The sequence below is a fragment of the Siphateles boraxobius genome, unplaced genomic scaffold (genome assembly GCF_051911475.1).
Source record: "Siphateles boraxobius isolate OS27281-9 unplaced genomic scaffold, OSU_SipBor_1 12, whole genome shotgun sequence".
Lineage (NCBI taxonomy): Eukaryota > Metazoa > Chordata > Actinopteri > Cypriniformes > Leuciscidae > Siphateles > Siphateles boraxobius.
The window spans coordinates 10,582,450-10,606,700 of NW_027508722.1; the positions used below are offsets into that span (position 1 = coordinate 10,582,450).

General features: G+C 38.1%; 1 protein-coding gene across 4 annotated transcripts in view; it reads left to right on the top strand.

Annotated features, from left to right (window-relative positions):
* The window catches only part of adcy2a (adenylate cyclase 2a), a 195,058-nt gene that overhangs the window by 133,013 nt on the left and 37,794 nt on the right, over window positions 1–24,251 (top strand). For 3 of the 4 annotated variants that reach the window (XM_077207341.1, XM_077207353.1, XM_077207358.1), the window contains 14 exons: window positions 8,079–8,227; window positions 8,998–9,109; window positions 9,322–9,449; window positions 13,222–13,380; window positions 13,530–13,662; window positions 13,861–14,037; window positions 15,284–15,327; window positions 15,650–15,730; window positions 15,844–15,913; window positions 16,115–16,212; window positions 16,413–16,497; window positions 18,734–18,871; window positions 20,202–20,321; window positions 23,949–24,133. In XM_077207341.1, the coding sequence (XP_077063456.1) occupies window positions 8,079–8,227; window positions 8,998–9,109; window positions 9,322–9,449; window positions 13,222–13,380; window positions 13,530–13,662; window positions 13,861–14,037; window positions 15,284–15,327; window positions 15,650–15,730; window positions 15,844–15,913; window positions 16,115–16,212; window positions 16,413–16,497; window positions 18,734–18,871; window positions 20,202–20,321; window positions 23,949–24,133 (1,679 nt within the window). The remainder of the gene's footprint in view (window positions 1–8,078; window positions 8,228–8,997; window positions 9,110–9,321; window positions 9,450–13,221; window positions 13,381–13,529; window positions 13,663–13,860; window positions 14,038–15,283; window positions 15,328–15,649; window positions 15,731–15,843; window positions 15,914–16,114; window positions 16,213–16,412; window positions 16,498–18,733; window positions 18,872–20,201; window positions 20,322–23,948; window positions 24,134–24,251) is intronic. The other variant, XM_077207345.1, reaches the window with a different exon arrangement.

Below are 24,251 nucleotides of genomic sequence, written 5' to 3' on the forward strand. Positions count from 1 at the left end.
ACTGTTTTTGTTTTAATCTCCTTAAATTTTTTCCCCTGCCTCAAATTGAGCCGTTCGATTTTGTGACGTCAATAAATCGGACGCCCCTCCCACGATTGATAATTGACAGCAGCGTTTCAACATAGACCCGCCCTGGGGTGCGTTTCCCAAAAACATCGTTGGCCAACTATGATCGCAATTTCCATTGAACTCTATTGGTAACGACGGACTTATACCAGACTATTGGTATGGTCGCAAGGACCATAGTTGGCTTTGGGAAACGCACCACTGAGCGAGCTGTCATTGTTGATACACTGGAGCAGAATGGCGTCTAAGCGATTGTGGTGTACTGTTCTTGGCTGTAATAATAAACATAGCAGTCATTTTAATGTTCCTAAATTCGAACCACTGAAGACGCATTGGCTGAGTTTTATTTTTGAAGGGAATATTCCCAACGATCTACGTAAATGCTTTTATGTTTGCGCTAATCATTTCTCACCAGACTGCTTTATAGACGAGCGTCAGTGTAAATCTGGTTTTGCTAAGAAGCTGGTCCTGAAAACAGAATAGGTACTAACTATTCCTGTTCCTGCTGCACCTCCAGAAGAAGTGAGTGTAATGTTTTATTAACCTTTAAATATTAATCTTTGCAAATCGCTTGCACGCTTCACGATGATTGTGGCTAATGTTTACACTCAGGTTATATTACGGCATGTTTTCTATGTAACGTTACGACGTTCTCAATATAATTCATAATCGTTTATAATGAACAAAGCGTTATGGTTAATGTTTCAGCACTGACAGTTGTACCTAACACTGAGATAACGTTACGCATCACTGACAAGCCAGCCTACATTTACCAAAAAAAAGTTTTTCAACATCAATCTGTCAACGAACGTCTCGGTTACGTAAGTAACCCTAGTTCCCTGAATAGGGAACGAGACGCTGCGTCAAACGCTGTGGGAACGCCCCTGCGTGTGTGCGTACTGAAGCACGTATGAAATCAGTCCAATGGAGAGACGGAACGTCATAGGCGGGTGACGTCATCGACCAGGAAACTATAAAGCACCCCAAAATCACAACTGCGACAGCTTCTGATAGGCCTGAAGCAAGTTGATCACGGGCATGCAGGGAGTATGGCAGAACAATGCAGCGTCTCGTTCCCTATTCAGGGAACTAGGGTTACATACGTAACCGAGACGCTCCCTTTCAAGGGAACTCGAGCTGCGTCAAACGCTGTGGGAACGCTAATACCCACGTCGCCATAAGAGCAAGTGCCCGTCATCATGGGTGGTAAAAGTACTCAAAAATTATACTCGAGTAAAAGTATATATACCTAAATAAAAAATGACTCCAGTAAAAGTGGAAAGTCCTCCATTCAAACATAACTTGAGTAAAAGTACAAAAGTATCCGATTTAAAACGTACTTAAGTATCGAAAGTAAAAAGTAAATATTCAAACTGTAAATATTAATAATTAAACAGATCAATTGTTTTGGGAGTGATATGCAATGTTTTAATTGAACAAATTATTAGATACTGCAATTAAGAATTTGTTAGATTTGCAATCAGTCAAGAGACAATGAAGCACCTTGCATCAATTCTAAACAATTTCATTAAGTTTAGTGACAGCATATAATGACTGGTGACTAGTAGGCCATTCTTTGATACAAATTTTACAATTTCAATTCAATTATTGTGGTTTGATTCCGATCTTGATTCAATATAGATTCATTTTGATAAATATTTGGTACAGTAGATACATGTTAATTTTTAAATTAAGAAAATCTCACCTAATTCTGTAAACATAGGCAACAGAGAGCCCTGTCAGCTGGTATTATTAAATGTTAGAAATACATGTGATTTTTATTATAATAACAACTTTATAATATTTTAATGATATAAGTAAAAAATATAATAAATATATAGTGCACATATTTAGCAAAATACTAATTTATACTAATATTAAATATATTATAAAATACTAATTTTTCTAGCAAACTAACGTGCTATGGTCATGAAATGTTTTTTTTTTTTTTTTTTCTGAGGTAGCCTAAATGTAACGTTATGTGACATATTGTTCTCCAGCTGTTTTACTGACCTCTTTCTGCGGTTGAAAAACACTGATTTATTGATATTATGTATAAGGTATGTACATTTCGGTAAGTTGTACTGTATCTTTCAACATAGGCTACCTATTATTGTTCATTTGTGTTTATTTACAATGAACTAGTAGTAAAGAGATTAATGGCACCCCATAGCAGGCGCTAGCTATCAGTCACGTCACATTTAAAAGCTCCAAAACGGTATTTATTGTTTGAATTTCGTAATAAAATTGACAGAATCTGAGAGCTGAGAATTTATTTCATATCAAAAGTAACCCACTCTGTCCTGTCTGTCGGTGTCAATGTCCTCTTTGCTTCGCGATTTTTCTCTGCGTGAGAAAATGGATGTGTCGTGAGAGCGTGTGGAAAGTGTCGATTGCGTGAGTCTCACACTGAATGAGTGAGAGTTGGCAGCTCTGCAAAAGACATGTTCCATAACATAACCATTAGCTGCATCAAACAGAAGATGTGCAAGATACAGTGTAAGCGGGAATCTCTGGGTCATTGCTGGGCAGAGCTGCACCTTCACCTGTTTCTGCGGTCATCTTCCACAATGGCGAACTGACTGCTATGTGAGCGTATGCTGGCAAAGAGCTTGTGCGTTCTTTTTTTCAAAATAAAACCAAGTTTTTCATTGGTTTGGAAAGCCAGTGTATTAAATACTTGGAGCGGGCATGGGGAAATGTAACGGAGTAAAAAGTAAACTTTGTCTTTAATATTGTAGTGGAGTAAGAGTAAAAGTAGATGCAAATAAAACATACTCAAGTAAAGTACAGATCCCCGAAAAAAATACTTAAGTAAAGTAACGAAGTATTTTTACTTCGTTACTTACCACCACTGCCGTCATGTGAAATCAGAGCGCACAGAGGACGGGAGCACCTGCGCCCCTGGAGTGGAGATGAGGTCAAGGTCATAAAACCTAACAAATGTGTGCGGTGAGGACCAGCCTGCCGCATCACAGACAACATTGAGAGAAACTCCTGACAATAAGCCTTTGGAAGCAGCCATACTCCTAGTCGAGTGAGCTCGTACAGCCAAGGGTGAAGGCTGACCAGCCGAATCGTAAGCAAGTGAAATGGCCTCAACCATTTCCTAAACACATCTCTGTTTAGATGCAGGACACCCCTTCCTGGGTGGCCCAAAGCAAATGAACAACTGTTCAAAATTCCTCCACAGGGCAGCTCTGTGGACATAAGCATCTAAAGCCCTAACTGGGCAGAGTAAATTAAGTTTCTCCTGGTCTGACGACATAAAGGGAGGAGGACAGAAATCCTGCAGAACTATAGGTCTAGCAACATTAGAAGGGACCCTAATGAGAGAGAGGGTCCCTCCTGATCGGAATCTCCAGAGGAGAGCCGATGAGGAAAAACACCAGGTCCGCAAACCATACCCGGCCAGCCAGTACGGGGCTACCAACAGTAGATAGACCCCGTACCGGCGAACCCTTTCCAGAACTCCTGGGAGCAGAGCAATTGGGGGAAATGCGTACAGACGTGACCTCGGGCACTCCTGTACCATAGCGTGCAACCCCAGAGGGGCATGATGGCTTAGAGAGAACCACGGTAGACAGAGTGATGCAAACAGGTCTACCTCGGCATGACCGAAACGTTTCCATAGGAGCTCCACCACCTCGGGGTGGAGTCTCCATTCCCCGGGCCTCAGCCCCTGCCTCGACAGGATGCCTGCCCCCTGATTTAGATACCCTGGGATATAAATCGCCCTTCATGAAAGAAGCTTCCCCTGGGATCATAGAAGGATCTGGCGAGCCAGCTTGTATAACGGGCGCGAACGCAGACCTCCCTGGTGATTTATGTAGGAGACCACCGATGTGTTTTCTGACCGAACAAGAACATGGTGGCCTCTCAGGTCTGGGAGGAAGTGTTTCAGAGCCTGAAACACTGCCAACTTTTCTAGACAATTTATGTGCCACGAGAGATGATGGTCCCGCCACAGACCCTGAGCAGGGCGACCACTCATGATCGCCCCCCCAGCCCGTGAGGGAGGCATCCGTCGTTAGTGTTACACGACGACAGGGAGCTCCCAGCACGGGCCCATGGGATAGGAAGCAAGGTTCTTTCCACATGGCCAGGGCGCGAAGACAACGTCGCGTGACCCTAATCATGCAGACCGGGTTTCCCCTCGGGGAGAACCCCTTGGCCCTGAGCCACTACTGTAATGGTCTTATGTACAGCAGGCCGCAAGGTATAACGTTGGACGCTAATGCCATCAGACCTAACAGTCTCTGAAAATGTTTCACACTGAGTGACTGGCCTAGCTTTGCTTGTTTGACGGCCGTGAGGATCGAAGCGATACGAGCAGGAGACAGGCGTGCCTGCATCGTCGTCGAATCCCAGATTACACCCAGAAAAGTGGTCCTCTGTAGCGGAGATAGCACACTTTTCTTGGAATTGAGCCTCAACCCCAGTTTCTTGATGTGAGCGAGAACGACATCTGATGCCGAGCGGCCAGATGCTCCGATTGAGCTAATATCAACCAATCGTCGATATAATTGAAAATGCGGATGGCCCTGGAGTCCGGAGCCAGAGCTGCATCCATACATTTTGTAAATGTTCGAGGAGAGAGAGCTAGGCCGAACTGAAGTACCCGATATTGGTACGCTTCGCCCCCACTATATTGTGATAAAGTTCATTATTTTCCATAATGTAATGATAAAAATTAAACTTTCATATATTTTAGATTCATTGCACACCAACTGAAATATTTCAGGTCTTTTATTGTTTTAATACTGATGATTTTGGCATACAGCTCATGAAAACCCAAAATTCCTGTCTCAAAAAATTTGCATATTTCATCCGACCAATAAAAGAAGTGTTTTTAATACAAAAAAAAAAGTCAACCTTCAAATAATTATGTTCAGTTATGCACCCAATAGTCAATACTTGGTCGGGAATCCTTTTGCAGAAATGACTGCTTCAATGCGGCGTCGCATGGAGGCAATCAGCCTGTGGCACTGCTGAGGTGTTATGGAGGCCCAGGATGCTTCGATAACGGCCTTAAGCTCATCCAGAGTGTTGGGTCTTGCGTCTCTCAACTTTCTCTTCACAATATCCCACAGATTCTCTATGGGGTTCAGGTCAGGAGAGTTGGCAGGCCAATTGAGCACAGTAATACCATGGTCAGTAAACCATTTATCAGTGGTTTTGGCACTGTGAGCAGGTGGCAGGTCGTGCTGAAAAATGAAATCTTCATCTCCATAAGGCTTTTCAGCAGATGGAAGCATGAAGTGCTCCAAAATCTCCTGATAGCTAGCTGCATTGACCTTTCCCTTGATAAAACACAGTGGACCAACACCAGCAGTTGACATGGCACCCCAGACCATCACTGACTGTAGGTACTTGACACTGGACTTCAGGCATTTTGGCATTTCCTTCTCCCCAGTCTTCCTCCAGACTCTGGCACCTTGATTTCCAAATGACATGCAAAACTGAGCAACAGTCCAGTGCTGCTTCTCTGTAACCCAGGTCAGGCGCTTCTGCCGCTGTTTCTGGTTCAAAAGTGGCTTGACCTGGGGAATGCGGCACCTGTAGCCCATTTCCTGCACACTGTGCACGGTGGCTCTGGATGTTTCTACTCCAGACTCAGTCCACTGCTTCCGCAGGTCCCCCAAGGTCTGGAATCGGTCCTTCTCCACAATCTTCCTCAGGGTCCGGTCACCTCTTCTCGTGGGGCAGCGTTTTTTGGCCACACTTTTTCCTTCCCACAGACTTCCCACTGAGGTGCCTTGATACAGCACTCTGGGAACAGCCTATTTGTTCAGAAATTTCTTTCTGTCTTACCCTCTTGCTTGAGGGTGTCAATGATGGCCTTCTGGACAGCAGTCAGGTCGCCAGTCTTACCCATGATTGCGGTTTTGAGTAATGAAACAGGCTGGGAGTTTTTAAAAGCCTCAAGAATCTTTTGTAGGTGTTTAGAGTTAATTAGTTGATTCAGATGATTAGGTTAATAGCTTGTTTAGAGACCCTTTTCATCATATGCTAATTTTTTGAGACAGGAATTTTGGGTTTTCATGAGCTGTATGCCAAAATCATCAGTATTAAAACAATAAAAGACCTGAAATATTTCAGTTGGTGTGCAATGAATCTAAAATATATGAAAGTTTAATTTTTATCATTACATTATGGAAAATAATGAACTTTATCACAATATGCAAATTTTTTGAGAAGGACCTGTATGTATATATATATATATATATATATATATATATATATATATATATATATATATATATATATATATATATATACTGTATATATAGTTTTTTGAAATAGTGAGAAAACTCCTGCCTAGTGACAACTAAGGACAGACAAAAACACTTGAGACAATGATTTCACATAGTGCTTGCTGAAGGCACAGAAGCTGTCGCAGTTGTGATTTCGGGGTGCTTTATAGTTTCCTGGTCGATGACGTCACCCGCCTATGACGTTCCGTCTCTCCATTGGACTGATTTCATACGTGCTTCAGGACGCACACATGCAGGGGCGTTCCCACAGCGTTTGACACAGCTCAAGTTCCCTTGAAAAGGAACTAACCTATACATCAGTAAACACATAGCGTCTGTATCCCACTACTCTAAGTTACCCTGGCGTTACACAAGTTACAAAAATAGATCAAAGTGACATTACGTTAACCAACCATTCAGAAACGTCCTGTTGGAGCCTTAATTGTCGAACTTCTTCGGGGCCGTCATCTTGTTCCGGGTCCGACTCCGGTTCAAATTGGTATTGTAGAACATATGTTTCCTCAGAGACTCCCAATGACATTCTTGTTGCAAAATATACCCTCAACTGTTGTCAAGGCAACACTCCACGTGCTTGTGTCAAAACGCCCCACAGAACAGAGGGGCGGAGTGAGCAAAGCTCATTATCATTTAAAGACATATGCACTGAAACGGCGTGCTGAAAACAGAGCTGTTTTTGACCATGTAAAATTAGTGTTTTCTTACAATACTAATGATCATTTTTAATAAAAGTATATTACAAAGTTTTCATTTAGACCCTAAAGATTCATATTAACTTGCACAAAAATGGCATTATATGACCCCTTTAACATTTAAGTAAACCGGGTGCAAATTTTAAAAAGAGGATTAACACAGTGTAGGCAACACCGATTTCTGTCGTTGTTCTCTGTACTGACAGCACTCCAAATTTACAAAAAAATTAGAGTTATCCTTTAAACAGGGATCATAATTTACTATCTTTTGGAATAACCTTTATGTTGGGAACATGTCTACTGCCGTTAACCCAATGGCGCTCTTTTTATTGCCTTTTTTCGTATCACAAATTTTAATAATCATACATAGATTGATACAGGTATCATTCGAAAGCTTATGAAATTCATCCTGTGAAAACCAATTTGAAAATGGAAGGAAAAGTCTCAAGGTTACATATATGGCACCTATTTTGTGATAGAATTGAAAATCTCATAGGAACTTACATTTTTGTGACATCAACTTCAAATTTGGAAAACAACTTGTTTAGATATATGTCTTTGATTTTATAGTAATTCTATAGTAAAAAATAATTGTGTAAAATAATTATTTTATTTGAAATAAAAAATGTTTAGTATAGTTCATTTGATGTACAGTGAATTTAAACTTCCATAACTTTTTTCCCTTCAGCAATAATCTGCTGAATATCTTCTTTAAAAACATAACCGAACCATCTTGAATTACAACCATTTAAGTTTGAATAGTGCATGTTCACATCTATTTTCAAAAAGGGGGGTGGGGGTATGATGCCAGCTTTCCAGAATTTTGAAAAGAGCATAGGCCTACTATTTATCATACATCATGTGTTTTAATCACTTATTTCTTTTCAATCCATTTGTTCACATGACTGTGAGCAGTCTTTTATGTAATGCAAGCTTTTATATCAGAGTCAAGTCTCTGCTGCACTTACTGAAGGGACAAGCCAGACAAGAGTGTAGGTTTATTTATAATTATCTCACTTCCCCGGTGTGGTGTTTTTTGCTACAGGAACGTTTGTTGCTGTCTCTGCTTCCTGCTCACATTGCCCGAGTGATGAAAGCTGAAATCATACAGAGACTACAGGGGCCGAAATTTGGTCAGGTGGAAAACACCAACAACTTTCATAATTTATATGTACAACGTCACACCAATGTCAGGTGCGTCACCCCATACCACAAAATGAGAATTTCTCACTACAGTCAAAATCATGAATAAGAATGAAGTACAATATTATGAGGTTGGAGCAACATATTATCTGCAGAATTGCTTTGTCCACAGACAAATCTATCTGTAATGTCTTGATAAAAGAAACATACACTGTAAATATTGTACAAATAGCTATATCAAATGAAACAAATGTCTTAAAATGAATCACAGTATGTATGTTTGGCCAAAGCCTGGAAACTTATGGGGAGATGTTGTAGTTATTCAAAACTGATTCAGGTTTGAGCTCTTTTGATTGTGCTGAATAATGAGCTAATTCATTGTCATCACTGAACAACTTTATTTGCTCCACCTGCCATCTTTTTAAATGGTGGACTTAAATTAAAAGGTCAGAGATTTAAAAGAATGCAAAATAGTTTGTTTAGCACAAAGCCTGAGAAACACATTCTGAGTGTCCTGTTCTTGCTGTGGTTCATTCTGACATGGTTTGAGGATAACTTTGCACTAGCTATACTCTTTTGTTCTGTTGCATGGAAAATAAAATAATCATGAAGTAATTAAGTTGCCCACTACTGCCAGCATTTTTGATAATGTTCACCTAATTTTCATGGCCCCCAGAATATTTTTTTGTATGAATATCTGAACATGCAATATATCAAAAGAAGGAATCGACTCTCTGATTTTCAGATGCATATAAATATAAATCTTAAGTATGTATGTCTTTTTCCATTCCTGTGTCACACAAATGTATATTCTCTTACAGTATTCTGTATGCTGATATTGTTGGATTTACCCGCTTGGCAACCGATTGCTCACCAGGAGAGCTGGTTCATATGTTGAATGAACTATTTGGCAAATTTGATCAGATTGCCAAGGTAAACTAAATCTGAAAATGAGCCACTTCAGTCCAGTAACTGACATGTACTTTATTGATACAGATGCTTATAGCTTTACCATTTCTTTCTGATTTGGAAAATAAATTACTTTATACAACTCAAATTAAATGTTGCAGCTTGATTACCAAGAGTTGCTCTTATCAAGATGTTTTCTGACTGTTGAAGTCCTTGAATGTTTCTGTGTCTTTCAGGAAAATGAATGTATGCGAATAAAAATTCTTGGGGACTGTTATTACTGTGTATCTGGCCTCCCAGAGTCCTTGCCAAATCATGCCAAAAACTGTGTGAAGATGGGACTTGACATGTGCGAAGCTATTAAGTAAGTTCAGTAAGTTCACATGTCTGCTTTCAGTGGTTCTCAACTGGTGTTGTTAATGCAAATGTAATATTTAATCCCGTAATTTACATGGTTGGTAAATCTCACTTCTGCTGTTGTTTATGCATTTTCTAAATTTTGACATATTGTTTGTTCTATGTTGTTCATGGTAATTTTACATTTTCTTTTTTACAAACAAAAATTTTTGGTACTTGATATCCATAGTCTGGCCTTCGGAGCAAAACCAATTGTGAACCATTGGTCTAAACATATAGCCTATCGAACTCTACATTTCCAAAGGGCTTGTTCATCTACTGATTGTTTCTTATAGACCTTAGCTGAAAGATTCTTTGCCTCAGATTAGTTTGAAAACATCTGTCCCACTGGCGTAGGCACGGGTGTGTTGGTGCCACCCACAGTGGCAGCTGGATCACCTAAAATAGATGCAGAATTATTTTTTAAAGCTTTAATAAAAACGTTTCCTAAACTTGGACTATTGTTGTTTACTTAGAATATTTGTACATTTGAAATGTATTTTAATTTTTAAATTATTATCGGTAACAAAATATCTACCGACATTCCAATCCGCAAACAGCCGCTGACTGGTAACATGGTTGTGCTGTTGAGGCTAGCGCAGCCTAATGAGGAGAAATGGAAACAAATGAGCGCAGATCACTCAAAGAAACTTTATGAACATAGAGCGGTTAAAAAAATAATGTGGATTTTTTATATTTATAACATATGATATGATACAGTTAAGCAACATCACATTGACCGCGAGTGCTGAATACCATCTCGACTGAAAATATGACACTGATTTCATATGACAGTTCAATAAACAAGTAATTAATATTAAGTCACTTACATTTTACACACAATATTGACTGTTTTTGTTCTATTTGAGCAGCGAAAATAGTTCCAAACAAACATCCCAAGAACAACAGCTCACCTGAACACATAACTGCATTAATGAATGATTCAGCGGTTTGAATGAATCGATTGAGTCAAAGATTCAATGACCCACATAGACTGTGATGACCCATTAAACAACTGACTCATTCCTTAACGATTCAGCCGTTTGAACGAATCATTTGAATAAATGACTCAATAACTCACTCATTAAGGTGGTCACTTGCCGCCCCCTACTGGTGGTTTAGTTTCGTGTTTAAAAGTAGGTAATTGCAGTTGTAAATTTTCAGTGTAAATTAATTAATTTGATTGGTAACAGCATAGTGTCTTATTATTTCAATTGAATTTATTGATCAAATCTAAGAATTTAAAATGAAAGATGAAGCATATATTTAAACCGATTTCTGGATTTTTACTTGGACAAGAGTATGGCCGATGTACTTGTTCGAAGGACAAGCACACGTAAAGCCTTAATATTGAGCCCTGAGTTATATTTTATATACTGTAGGCCTATTATTATGTTTATGTGGCAAGCCAGTTTTACACATCAGCCCAGTCTATTCTGTAAAGTTAGTGATACGCCGGGTCCGAGTTTTTTTGCACATTAATTTGACAGTAAATGTGGCACACCCAATTTTTCTTTTGCACACCCAGAGACGCTTTTCTGGCTACGCTAGTGAGTCCTAATTTCATAATTATTATATGTTCTGCAAACCTGTTCACACTTTATCTCTGAAAAACAACACTGTGAACACCTGGCTTTATAGCACATTACTACAGGAGATTACACAATTTATAATTTAAATAATCATTCTGTTTCTATCTACAAGTAACTTCAATTTGCATAAAATTAAAAGCATTTTATAATACAATAAATAGAGTTTTAAGCAAACTGTGTGCATACTTGCTTTATTACTATGACAGAATTTAGGCAGAGCCAGTCCAGCAGCAAAGCTTCTATCCCAGTCCTATAATCCTCGGCGCAGAGGGGCTGATTGGTCTCGGCCCGGTGCTGCTGTGAAGGACATGATACCTGGCTGTCCTGATAATGAGTCAGAGGCCTTAGATGTCAGACTGTGGAAAATGACTGGTGCTCAGTCTAGACGATAGAGCTGTCTTTCTCTTATCTCTACCTGTTCTGCAGAAGCCTGGAAGAATGAAATCTCTCTATTAGTAGTTGGAGGCAAATTGTGGTGGTGGAAAATATGCTGAGCATTCCTGTTAAAGGGACAAACTGATTGCACGAAAACTTGTCACAATCACAGTGTCAATGTATAATCAACCGGGAGAAAAATGCAACAACAAAAAAAAAAAATGATATGCTGTATGTTTTGAGTGTCCAATCTAGTCACAGTGTAGACTCACTAGAGTTTTCATCATCTTAAAACCAAGTGCTAATAAATGTTTTACAGATCAGCACCATTTTAAGGGACTAATTCTCCCAAAAAATTCTCACTCTCCTGTTTTTTCAAACTCATATGACTTTTTAGTTGTTCTGTTCACTGCTGAAAACATGGTAACACTTTACAATAAGGTTCATTAGTTAACATTAGTTAACATGGACAGATGTTAGAATGAACAATACTTCTTCAGCCTTTAGCCTATTAATCTTAGTTAATATAAGTTTCGACATTTACTAATACGTTATTAAAATCAAAGGTTGTATTTGTTAACAAAGTTAATGCACTGTGAACTAACATGAACACACAATGAACAGCTGTATTTTTATTAACTAACATTAACAAAGATTAATAAATGCTGTAACAAATGTATTGCTCATTGTTAGATCATGTTAATTAATACATTATCTAATGTTAACTAATGAACCTTATTGTAAAGTGATACCGAAAACATTCTTCAATAAATTTACAAAACCATGTAGTGACCAGGGTCTTTTAAGTTCAGACTGGATTTCAGATTCACTATAGATCTTGCCCTCTTAAACTTATACATCCCACTTTATGTCTTGTGACCAATCACCACACTGCAGGTTTTCAATGTGCTTTAAGATTTAAGCGCTATGGCATAGAAGAAGAATTTCAGTGAATAACAATTTTCATTTTAATCTGTCACTACATGAAGCAATTGTACAGCTTCAGAAGACTTGTGCTGCATCTAATCTGAAGAAAATGTATTTGTATTTAATATGAATTAAAATATAAAAAAATATTAATTATATTTAAATTTTAACAGCGTTGTGAACTTTTGTAAAGATACGTTTTGGTCATTAACTTTTAAATGGATAATTTTAACAACATGATTGACTGGGCAGTGGGCAGCTTAAACAGTGACAGCATAGACATAAAGTGACAGGGGTGTACGTAATTATGAAGAAAGTAGTAAGTCCCAAAGCTTGCCTACTCTTCTGCTACACTCTCAATATGTACTTTTTCTTCATAAAACAGTACATACTTTTAGGTCTCAGTATATGTAGGTGAATTGGGACACAAAACTGGAATATATCATACAATGCATAGGGCCTAATTTTGTTGTGCTTTTTAAGGTGCTTTTTTTGGAGATTGACATCCTCTTGTCCTACTCAGATATGTTGTATGGAAAAGAGCGGCTAGGACATTCTGTAAAACATCTATTTTTGTGCTCTGTGGAAGAAAGGAATTTCATGGGTTAGGAACATCAGGATGAGTAAATGAGTAATTTTCAAGAGGATCATGCACTTTTGATGCATCTCCAGCAACTTGTGAATTGGTGTGACAAAAACAACATTCAACATGCTATGCCTTTTAAAAGTGCATAGCCATGTCTCTTGTCTAAATGTGTTTCTACACATGTTACAGCATAAGGTTTAATCAATGCTCTGATGTGTGAAGGGATGTGTTGCTGTTTTTTTTTTTCCTTTCCTATATAGGAAAGTGCGAGATGCCACAGGGGTGGACATTAACATGCGAGTGGGAGTTCACTCTGGAAACGTTCTCTGTGGTGTGATTGGCCTCCAGAAATGGCAATATGATGTCTGGTCTCATGATGTGACTTTAGCTAATTACATGGAAGCAGGTGGTGTACCTGGGTAAGCCATTGTGGGGTTTTAATGTAATTGTATGCTTCATTTATGTTGTTATCCATAATTATAATATGCATTTCCAGTTTGTAGAAGATGTGCAAATTGTCAAAAATCTGGTGAGAAAACAATAGTAATTGCAAGTTCTTGATGAATAGACGAGTCCACATCACCTCAGTGACCCTTGAGCACTTGAACGGGTCATATAAGGTTGAAGATGGAGATGGCCAGGAACGTGATCCTTATCTAAAAGAGCATGGAGTTGTAACTTACTTAGTGATCAACCCAAAGGTATGAAAGTCTCTAAACAAATGAACAGTCATTTTTGTTTCCTTCAAGTCAAGCTCTCTTTCAAAACTTTATTGCCAATGCTGCTTTCCTTTTACAAGCTCTTGTGTCAATACATATTATTTGCTAAGTTGTCCAAGATACTTAGTTGAGTAGGTTTAGTGAAGTTTGTCTAGAATCTGTCTAGTATGTTTTTTTTAGGTAGAGAGAAAGAGTCCTCAACACCACTACAGACCCAGACACACCATTGATGGGGCTAAAATGAGAGCTTCAGTGAGGATGACCCGATACCTGGAGTCCTGGGGTGCAGCCAAGCCTTTCGCCAACCTTCACCACCGAGACAGCATGACCAATGAGAACGGAAAAATCAACACTGCAGTGAGTCTTCCTATGAACTCTTTGTTTGTATTTTTTCTTCAAGGGGTTACATTTTACAGTGGAGACCTAACATAGTATTTACCAATAATTGTTTATCGTACAAAAGTAAATGAAAATGTCCTCAATTTTGAAAGCAGAAGTTTATTTACCTGCCGAACACATGAAACAAACACTTTGTTAAATTAATATACAACGCTGGTAAATTGGCCTTTGATGTTAACATCAATGGATGCCTGTCTTACAAAACTCTACAGTATTTTGGCAGCAATTGTTAGAATTAACCATATTATCTAGTAACAGGTACATTTGCTGCCAAAATACTATATTTTGATTAGACGAACATCCTTTGATGTTAGGAGCATAAGATGTTTTACTATTCTAACAATAAACGTAACTGGTCCTACTCGACCCAATCCGAGCGGGACTGGAAGGACCTGGAAGGATGTGCACATCTTGAGACCAGGGGAGTGAGGTTTACACGCACAGCTTTTACTAGCCTACATCCGTTACACTCACCCCCCCCCCCCCAAAAACCTCAATCCCATCTGGGTCGACAGTACCAAATTCAACCGGTCCTACTTGACCTGCTTTGAGCGGGATTCAAACGAGGTCTCTGGTTTGGGAGGCGGGCGAGCTAAAGAGAACATTAAAGACCGCAGCCTCTAGCATCAGTGTTTTAGCGCACATCTTGAGGCCAGAGGAGTGAGGTTTACATGCAAAGCTCTTATTGGCCTACATCCGTTACACACAAAAATATAGTCAAGGGTATAGTTGACCCAAAAATTAAAATTATGTCATAATTTACCCACCCTCAAATTGTTCCAAACCTGTATAAATTTCTATCTTCTCCAGAACACAAAAGAAGATTATTTTGAAGAATGTTGGTTATCAAACAGTTGATGGGCCCCACTGACACAGACACTGAAAAAGTCAACTTTTTGGTTACCGACATTCTTCAAAATAATCTTCTTTTAGAAAGATATTCATACAGGTTTGGAACAACTTGAGGGTGAGTAAATGATGACGGAATCTGGCACAATTCTGGCAATTATCTCCTATTTGCATAATTACTAATTAAAGCAAATAAAAACAACATAATAAAGTGTAGGTGCCGCTTCTAATAAAAATGTAAAGCAGTCACAAGAAGCTTTTATTCTTGTCTCTCTTTTTTTCTCTTTCTTTTTTTTCTTTCTGAGATGTCCCTTCTGCTAAAATTACTCACCACCTATTCCTTCCTTATTAACAGGATGTCCCAATGGGCCAGTACCACTTTCAGAGACGTTCAGAGAGGTGATTTAAGTTCTGTATTTTTATACTAAAAGCAGTTATGCTACAGTAGGTTACATATTTGATCTGTTCTAAAACCTAGTGAGCTGTTATATACTGCATGTATTCCACCTGATGCTGCCTTAGAAACAAAGTATTTTAGGAGGCAGCATAATGTAGATGCCTACCTACTGGAATAACTTTCACTTCACTACTTTCATAGACATGTTTTGACTTTTTTGATAGACATAAAGCATCAAAATAGAATTAATTGAAATGATAAATATATTTTAAATGTTTATGAATGCAAGACAAAGAGTCATTAATAAGTCAGTGTCCTCTTCAGAACAAAATCTCAAAAGAAACGTTTTGAGGAGGAACTCAATGAGAGGATGATTCGAACTTTCGATGGCATCACTTCTCAAAAGTAGGTAATCTCATATCTCAGCTGTATATTTACCCCTGATGTTTAATGACCCAGTTATTTGTTGGTTGGTTTTATCTATCCATTTCTCTCTCTTTTTTTTTTAATTTCCATAGACAATGGCTCAAATCAGAAGACATTCAGAGAATATCCTTGTTTTTCCACAATAAAACATTGGAAAAAGAGGTTAGCATTGATTCTTCGCAATGTTTACTTGAAGTGTAGTCATCCATAGTCCATCAATAACACATCAACATATCAATAATTGAAACACAAACCTGTTTGCTTTCACCCACAATGAGACGGAATGAGATGAATCAGTCAACTAAATTAAAAAAGACACAAGAGTCGGATGCTCTGTGAGAACAGTGTGTCTATTCCCTGCAGTATAGAGCAACGACCCTGCCGGCCTTCAAATATTACATCACCTGTGCCTGCTTGATATTCTTCTGCATTTTCATCGTGCAGATCCTGGTCCTGCCAAAGTACGTTCATTCATCCTCTGCACGTGTTTCACAGTGCATGACAATACAAGATTGTAATGAATTGTAGTGAACTGGAACTGTCAGGGTGAATTTGTTGAATTTGAGTTGGAGATGTCAGAATGAATTTGTGATCGAGAACACCTGTTCTCACTCTCTTCAATTTGTGATTTAAGACACCATGTGCTCTCTGTCTATTTCAGAACTGCAGTATTGGGAATATCATTTGGAATGTCCTTCTTAATTCTGTCTGTGATTCTGCTCATTTGCTTCATTGGGCATTTCTTGGTAAGTGACGGTGGAGTCTATAGTGTTTATTTTGTTAATAATGTCAACACTGTTTTAGCAAGAGTTGGCTCGTTGGTTCATTTCACACAAGACAATTCCATTAAGTTAGGTACATAAAATTACAACTGCACAAACTATTTGTTCTTTTTAGAAGAAATACATTTGTCTGCTATTGTTTGTAGCATTCTGTGAAAAAGAAGTACACTTTTAAAAAGAGTATGTATTACAAAAATAATATTTTAAAGCATATATTCAAGTGTGAACTGAATATAATGTTTTTGGACACTTAACTGCATGTTGTTTACAATTAAATTAAAGTGTATTATAGTTTAAATTTATATTAAATGCAATTAGTTGAGTCTTTTTTGACTCCTACTTATGTGCATAGATTTAACAAATAGAAGAACAAATAATCAAATTAGCAATAGCAATATTCGGAACAAAGTTCATACATTGAAATCATATGTAAAATAACACTGCAGTTTTCTTATTATAAATAAAATATAGATTAATCCTTTTAAAAGTTACAAAAGTTGTTCAGTCAAGATCACTGAGTGATTTTCTTTGATTAAAAGTAATTACACAGACTGCATTTGTTATACTAGCCTGTTGTCACTTTAAGACCCAATGCACAGATCCAATATACTGTAACACATGCGCATTCTTTTTCAACTGTTTACGTTCACTTGAGACATGGGTTTAGAAGGATATTTTTACATGATTTTGTGTTTATATGTCCGTTCAAGTGCAAGAAGACGCAAAAGAGAACTCTATTCAGCATTTGTGCACTATTCAGTATTTTAAATTTTGTTTTGTGTCTTCTTGCGCTTGAATTGAACCACATTAAAATGCACAAACAGGATTCAATAAGCATTTCTGATCTTAAGTATCCGATTAAATTCACATATATGTGTGTGTGTGTGTGTGTGTGTGTGTGTGTGTGTGTGTGTGTGTGTGTGTGTGTGTGTGTGTGTGTGTGTGTGTGTGTGTGTGTGTGTGTGTGTGTGTGTAATTACAAGTTGCTTTCAAACTTGCATTTTAGTCTGGAACTAGGTTTAAGCCTTGTCTGTGAAACCCGGGGGTTTGTCATACAAGTGGGCAAAGTTGGGATCGTAAAATAAATAGCATTGTCAAATTTTGAAAGGGAAGAGAAAATGCATCTCATATCTTTTCTTTTCTTCTAGTAAAAAATAAAAAAACAATCCAAATTCCGTTAAACACATTTAGGGCCAGATTTACTAAACAGGGCAAATTAGCATAAGAGAACGATCCCATAAAAGCGCAGATAGGAGTGGAAAGTTGGGAAATTACAGAAAACAGACGCAGCCGGATCATTTCCATAACGACTAAAGCAATCTACCAAGGGCAGCGCAAATTAGCATTTGGTGGAGACATGCTTTTTTTGGGGTGTTAAATAATGGTGCAAATACCAGTAAATTGACTTGCGCAAATATTAGTAAATCACCTTGCATGATTCATTTACATGAATCCTGGCTTAATCTAAGCCCTGCCTGTGAAACCAGGCCTAAGTGATTTAACACACACTATCCAGAATAACAAATCTGCAACAGTTTTTTTGGTCACAACCCACCAATTGAAAACACCTGGTGCAGAACACAAAGAGTTGTCATTACTATATTCCTTATCTGTTGGAGTTCAATTAAATTGCAAAGATGAGCGAGTCTTTAGTTTAACTCAATGAAAGAATCTAGACACAATATATCATGCTTTATTTATTACGGAGAGATAATCCTGCATTAAAAATCAAATTGGTCTTGGTTCTTACAGTATATAGCAGAATAAAACAGACCTTTACAGGTTGTTGCTGAGGTCATGTTCATTGTTGACATTTCGGAAGGTCTTATGCTTGCTCAATACTGTGATAGTTATGTTGACTCAGCTCCTATAGCTTGAGTAGGTTGCTTGAGCTGTAGGAATATTTCCGATATGTACAAGAAAAAAATGGTGCTTGAAATGAAGTGAATCATGTGTTTATTCTTCACCACGACCTTGCAATAACCATGCATCAGTTGATGATGAGTTATACAGATTACCTAAGGCATACCACAATAATATGATTCATCCCACCACACAATTTGGTACTGCACTAAGGTAATATATGTACTTAAATAACTTTAAATAAGAGACTTTCTTTCTAATCATCTTTTGAATTCTATGAGTAAAAAAACGTACTTATTCTTTCTGTATTATTTTCATTTGTGTTGACCAACACTAGCATTGCAATAAGACGGCCTCTGCATCTTGGCTCTGGATCCTTAGATCCTCCGGAATCATCGCCAACAATCCCTGGCCACGCATCACCCTCACCATGGCAACCACAGCCCTCATCCTGATCATGGCTGTCTTCAATATGGTATGTCAACCACAATGAAACAGGACATTTCATATTAATACTTTTGTGCTTATGGTCATACAAATACAACACTGAGAAGCTTCCTAATTGGATCACACACATTACATTAGGGGCATTGACCACAGGAGTCTGACATGCATTATTGCAAAGTTTCTTGGCAGAGAGTTGTGTCCATCTGCGCCCCGACTGCAGAGAGCGGTTTGGCCTCCAGTTTTGGCCATTCCACTTGTGGCATATGTCACTGTTTGTAAACAAACGTGAAACAAAATTGTCAGTGTTAATCTTGTATTTATCTGTCATACTGGTCGGGGGGGGGGGGGGGGGGGGGGGGGTCGTATTTGTGTAACAAACTGTATAATTTGCCATATGCAATAGGACAGAACCTTTCAAAAAACGAATTGTGTTTTATTGAATCAGAATCAGTTGATTGAATTCATTGTTCATTTATTTGTCTTTTACAAATTAGGAGAAATTGAACTCACAAATCACAATCAAATTGTGAACATTGCAGTTGTATGTATATAAAACATTATATATTTATAGTTTGTCAGAAGAGAACTGGGACTGAGGACTGAGTCTGGTTTCTCCCAAGGTTTTTTTATCCATTCTGTCACCTGATGGAGTTTTGGTTCCTTGCCGCAGTCCCCTTTGTTGCCTTTGGTTTTTGGCTTGCTTAGTTGGGGACTCTCTGCCAAGAAACTTTGCAATAATGCATGTCAGACTCCTGTGGTCAATGCCCCTAATGTAATGTGTGTGATCCAATTAGGAAGCTTCTCAGTGTTGTATTTGGTTTTTGGCTTGCTTAGTTGGGGACATTTAACATTTAATATTCAGCAATAATATTGATCCTACTGCATTGACACCATTATATGAGAACTGAACTGAGCTGGAAGATGACATCACGGTTTTCTCCAGAGTGGCTATTTATATAAATGAACTAAATTAATAACTTTTTTACAACAAAAATGAACCATTATTGAACTTACTTAAGCTGGACTATGATGATGTTTTCTTCTAGAAACAAACTGTTGCATTATTGTCCTTGTTATCTCTGTAAAGCTGCTTTGAAACAAACTGTATTGTAAAAAGCGCTATATAAATAAAGGTGACTTGACATGGCTTGACTTGCCATTGGAATAAAAAAAAAAACAGAATTAAGATTATTCAATATTAAGATTTTACATTCCCCAGTGACACAATTGAAATGAACGTCGTTTCGATGTTGCTTTGATGTAGCTTAAATGCGATAAGCAATAAAACACCTTTTTTTGTATGTGCATTTCTTCAAATTAAAAAGCATTTATAATATTTCAATCATTTTTTTTTGCAGTTCTTTGTAGAAGACAGCCTATCTTCCACAGATGCTGTTTATAATACATCAAATGAGACACTTCTTCAGCCTGATGGGCAACCCATATCTTACCTGGACAAGAACACATTCTACCTTCCTGTGAGTTAACTACAGTGTTGTATGTCCTTGTTAGCATCTTAAATAAAATCAAACAGCTTTTTTAAGCTCTTCAGATGGACCTCCAAACTGTTTACTAAATATTTAGACAAATTAAAACATAATTTCTGCTACTTGCTCAATTTACTTAAAATGATCTAATACAGTGCAGTTCTTGACATGATGACCTAATTTATTTTGTGGATCATGCATGGAGAGTAAATGTGGATACAAATTGTGTTTTATGCGATGAGAAAAGCAAGAATTGTTTAATTTAGAAGAGGTTTAGCTTTGGTTATTACGATTGTGGTTAGCTTGTACTAAGAATGAGTATATTGTGAGAAAGAGTATATTAGGTAGTGTGTAATTTTCTTCTACCAGCACTATACAGTCTTGCTCAAAAGTATTGGCAGTGAAATAAATTGCTTAGCAAAGTTTGCTGCTTTACTATTTGTAGATTATGTTTTCACGTTTCAATGGTATACTGAAAGTGACAGTGAAAGCCAAGTATGGTAACCCATACTCAGAATTTGTCCTCTGCATTTTAACCATCCAATTTAGGAGCAGTGAACAAACACACAGCAAACTATGGACACACACACCGAGAAGTGGGCAGCCATTTTTGCTGTGCATTTGCTTTACATTTTTGTAAAGGAAGGGATTGGGGGTTAGGTGCCACCTCAATGAATTCCAGCCGGTATTGAGAATCGAACCCGTAACCTTCGGGTTACCAGTCTGACTCTTTAACCATCAGTCCATGACTGCCTCAAACTAGAAAACAGTGATATGCATTTGACAATTTTTAAATGCTTTTATTGACCGACAAAAAAAAAAAAAAAATGCAATATTTAGAGTGTTGACTCTTCTAACCTTGCAATTTGCTCTGGCATGCTGCATATCAGCTTCTTGGCCAAATCTTGACTAATGGCGATCTATTCTTGCCTCATTAGCGCTTGGAGTTCATCACAATTTGTGGGCTCTTGCTTGTCCACTCGTCTTTTGAGGATTGACGGCAGGTTCTCTATGGGATTAAGTTCCGGTTAGTTGCCTTGCCATGGATCTAAATGTTTAATGTTACGATCTCTGAGCCACTTAATTATCATTCTTGCCTTGTGACAGTGAATGGATCATCACCAAATTGGACCTGGATTGATAGGAGACACATGGATGGTCTCAGGTCTTCACTGTTGTCATAACACAGGACTCATATCCCCTTCACCTCTTCTTCTCCAGACAATTGATTGTCCAGATGTCCCAACAGCTGGAAGGGGACTTTATCAGAAACAAATAACTTTGCACCAGTCGTCTGCTGTCTAATCCTTGCACTTCAGCAGAATTTCAGCATGTCCTTGATGTTTTCTGAGAAGTGGCTTCTTTGCTGCCCTTCTTGACACCATGTCGTTGTTCAAAAGTCTTGGCCTCGCTGTGCGTGTAGATGCTCTCACACCCACCGGCTGTCAATACTGAGCAAGCTCTACGGATGGGGACAATATTCCATAGCTGACTCCTCAGGAGGAGATGGTCCAGGCGCTTGCTGGACACTCTGGGATGTCATGAAGCCTTCTTCAGTGCAGTTGAACCTCTCCTTGAAGTTCTTGATGATTCTGTAAATGGTTCTTTCAGGTACAATATTCCTTGGTGCAATATGCCTTGCATGTGAGGCCATTTTGATGCACAGATGGTTGCACATCTTTCTTTGGCAATAACCCTTGCAGACTCAATGATTGGAAGCACTTCCTTCCTTTTATAACAATCAGTCAATGATTGTACAATGATAGATTGATTTCACCTGACTACTTGTTTATACTTTCCCATGTGTTGATGATATGATTGGTGAAATTATGTTAGCCGGTCATTTTGTGTCAGGGCCAAAAACAGTTAAATTTGTGTTTCTGTGATAAAGTTATTTGTGTGTGTGTGGCCATAACATACATAACACACATAATATAACATTCATTACGTAACAGCTAGTAGTTAACTATAATAATTCATTTGAGATACTTTGACATGTCCAATTTTATTGCAGTTTACTCAATCCAGTTTTTGCTAAACAAGATAGTTTACATTTTAATTTTAAGAAAACCTATTTGCAATATGTGGAATTACTGTCAACAAATTAATTTCAGCCCAAGAGTCATTTAAGCATATAATCATTGCATATTCTTTGCATATTCATTGCATATTCATTCTTGTTTTCCTCTATGCCATGACAAACTAATCAGTGTGAAGGTCATTTTGCTTGTTGGTATAGGATTATGATTTCATTAATAATGCAGTTTAACCCCAGTTTTTCAAATAGGGATTTAATTACCTAATTACACAATGTATCAGACTTATTCAGTTGTTCATTCTTAGTTTTCATGGACTCATAGTTTATTTTCATTAGGCACATGTGTTCCTTTGTTTGAATTTCCCGCCACTCATCAGTTTCCATGGACACTAATCATCATCACAGCTGTTTGTCATTTATCACCATATGTATATTAGTTTCTCACCTTCACTGTGTTTGTCCGGACTGCACTTATGTTATCACAAGAAGGCTCGCGGGTGAAAACGTAAAAATATTTTATCAGATGTGCCTTTCGTTTACACGGCGACAGTGTTTTTAGGGCTTAAAAAAGCAAAAAAGTGAAACCACCCTCCAGAGTGGAAATCTTAAAAACGCTCCACCGTGGCGTTCCCGTCTAAAGGGTAAAAACACAAATCTGCTCACGGTGGGTCTCGTCGCGTACGCGTTTATGTCACAGGCATGCTTCAGTGCAGGAAAATAACAACCAACATGTCGGATTATTTCCATGTGTCGGACCTTCAAGTTGCCCTAGCAGCTCTAATAAACGTATAAGAGTCTTTTTGCTGTTCGCTTCGCCATGTTTTGATTTCGCGCTACTAGGGAGAGAAGTAGAAGGAAGGTTGGTTGTACGCAGGCGCACGGACTTGGTGTTGTTGTGTGGCAGTGCTTCACATTGCCACCTAGCCGTCTGGAGTGCATACTACATCGAATCTCACACACTTTTGCATCACCATATGCACACAGACCCCCCCCCCCCCCAACGCTCGTCTAAACGCAGAATAAAAAGTGATAATGAAACGCCACTTTTGCGTTTTCTCTTCAGATCGTTTCCATGTAAACATAGCCTTAGTCCTAAGCGTCTGTGGATTACTTATGGATTTTTATTAAACTATGTGTTTTGAATCTTCATCCTCCATCTTCATCTTCAGCTTCTTCATCGTCTGCCTGCACCATGCTGACACAATTCTAAAATCGTTATAATATAGAACATTTATACTGCTGCTTCAGTTTTGTTTTTGTTTATTTTTTTTGAGTTTGATTCATACACTTTTTAAAATAAGTTTTGACTGGTGCTAATACACACTGCAGTCAAAATCTGGCAGATTTTGGGCAAAAGCAGTTCATCTGAAGAACAGGCCTTAGGCAAAAGGATTCAGAGTATTCCATAAGTGTTTACTATTTAACAAAATGCAAAGCTTTTTTAGATAGATAGCCAACTGGTTATGTGTTTGATTTAAATATAGTTTGTTTAAAAAGCACAAGTGTTTTTTTTTTTGTTGTGTTTTGTTTTTTACAGTAACAACATCGTATTCATGATTTCTGTGTTTTTTTGCCATTAGTATTTTATCTACAGTTGCATTCTGGGACTGATCTCCTGCTCGGTATTTCTGAGGATCAACTATGAGCTAAAGATGCTAATCATGCTAACAGCTGTGGTGCTCTACAACGTCATCATACTTCAAACACACGCATCTCTGCTGGATGAGTACAGCAAGTTCCTCTATAAAACCGAAATCTTGGAAAGGTGAGTGCTTGTTAAAATGCACTTATGGTCAGAATTATGTAGAGACTCAAAAAATACACAGATATGTGGTTGGGAATGGACATTTAATAAAAAATGTAGTCCTTCCTGTGCAAATATA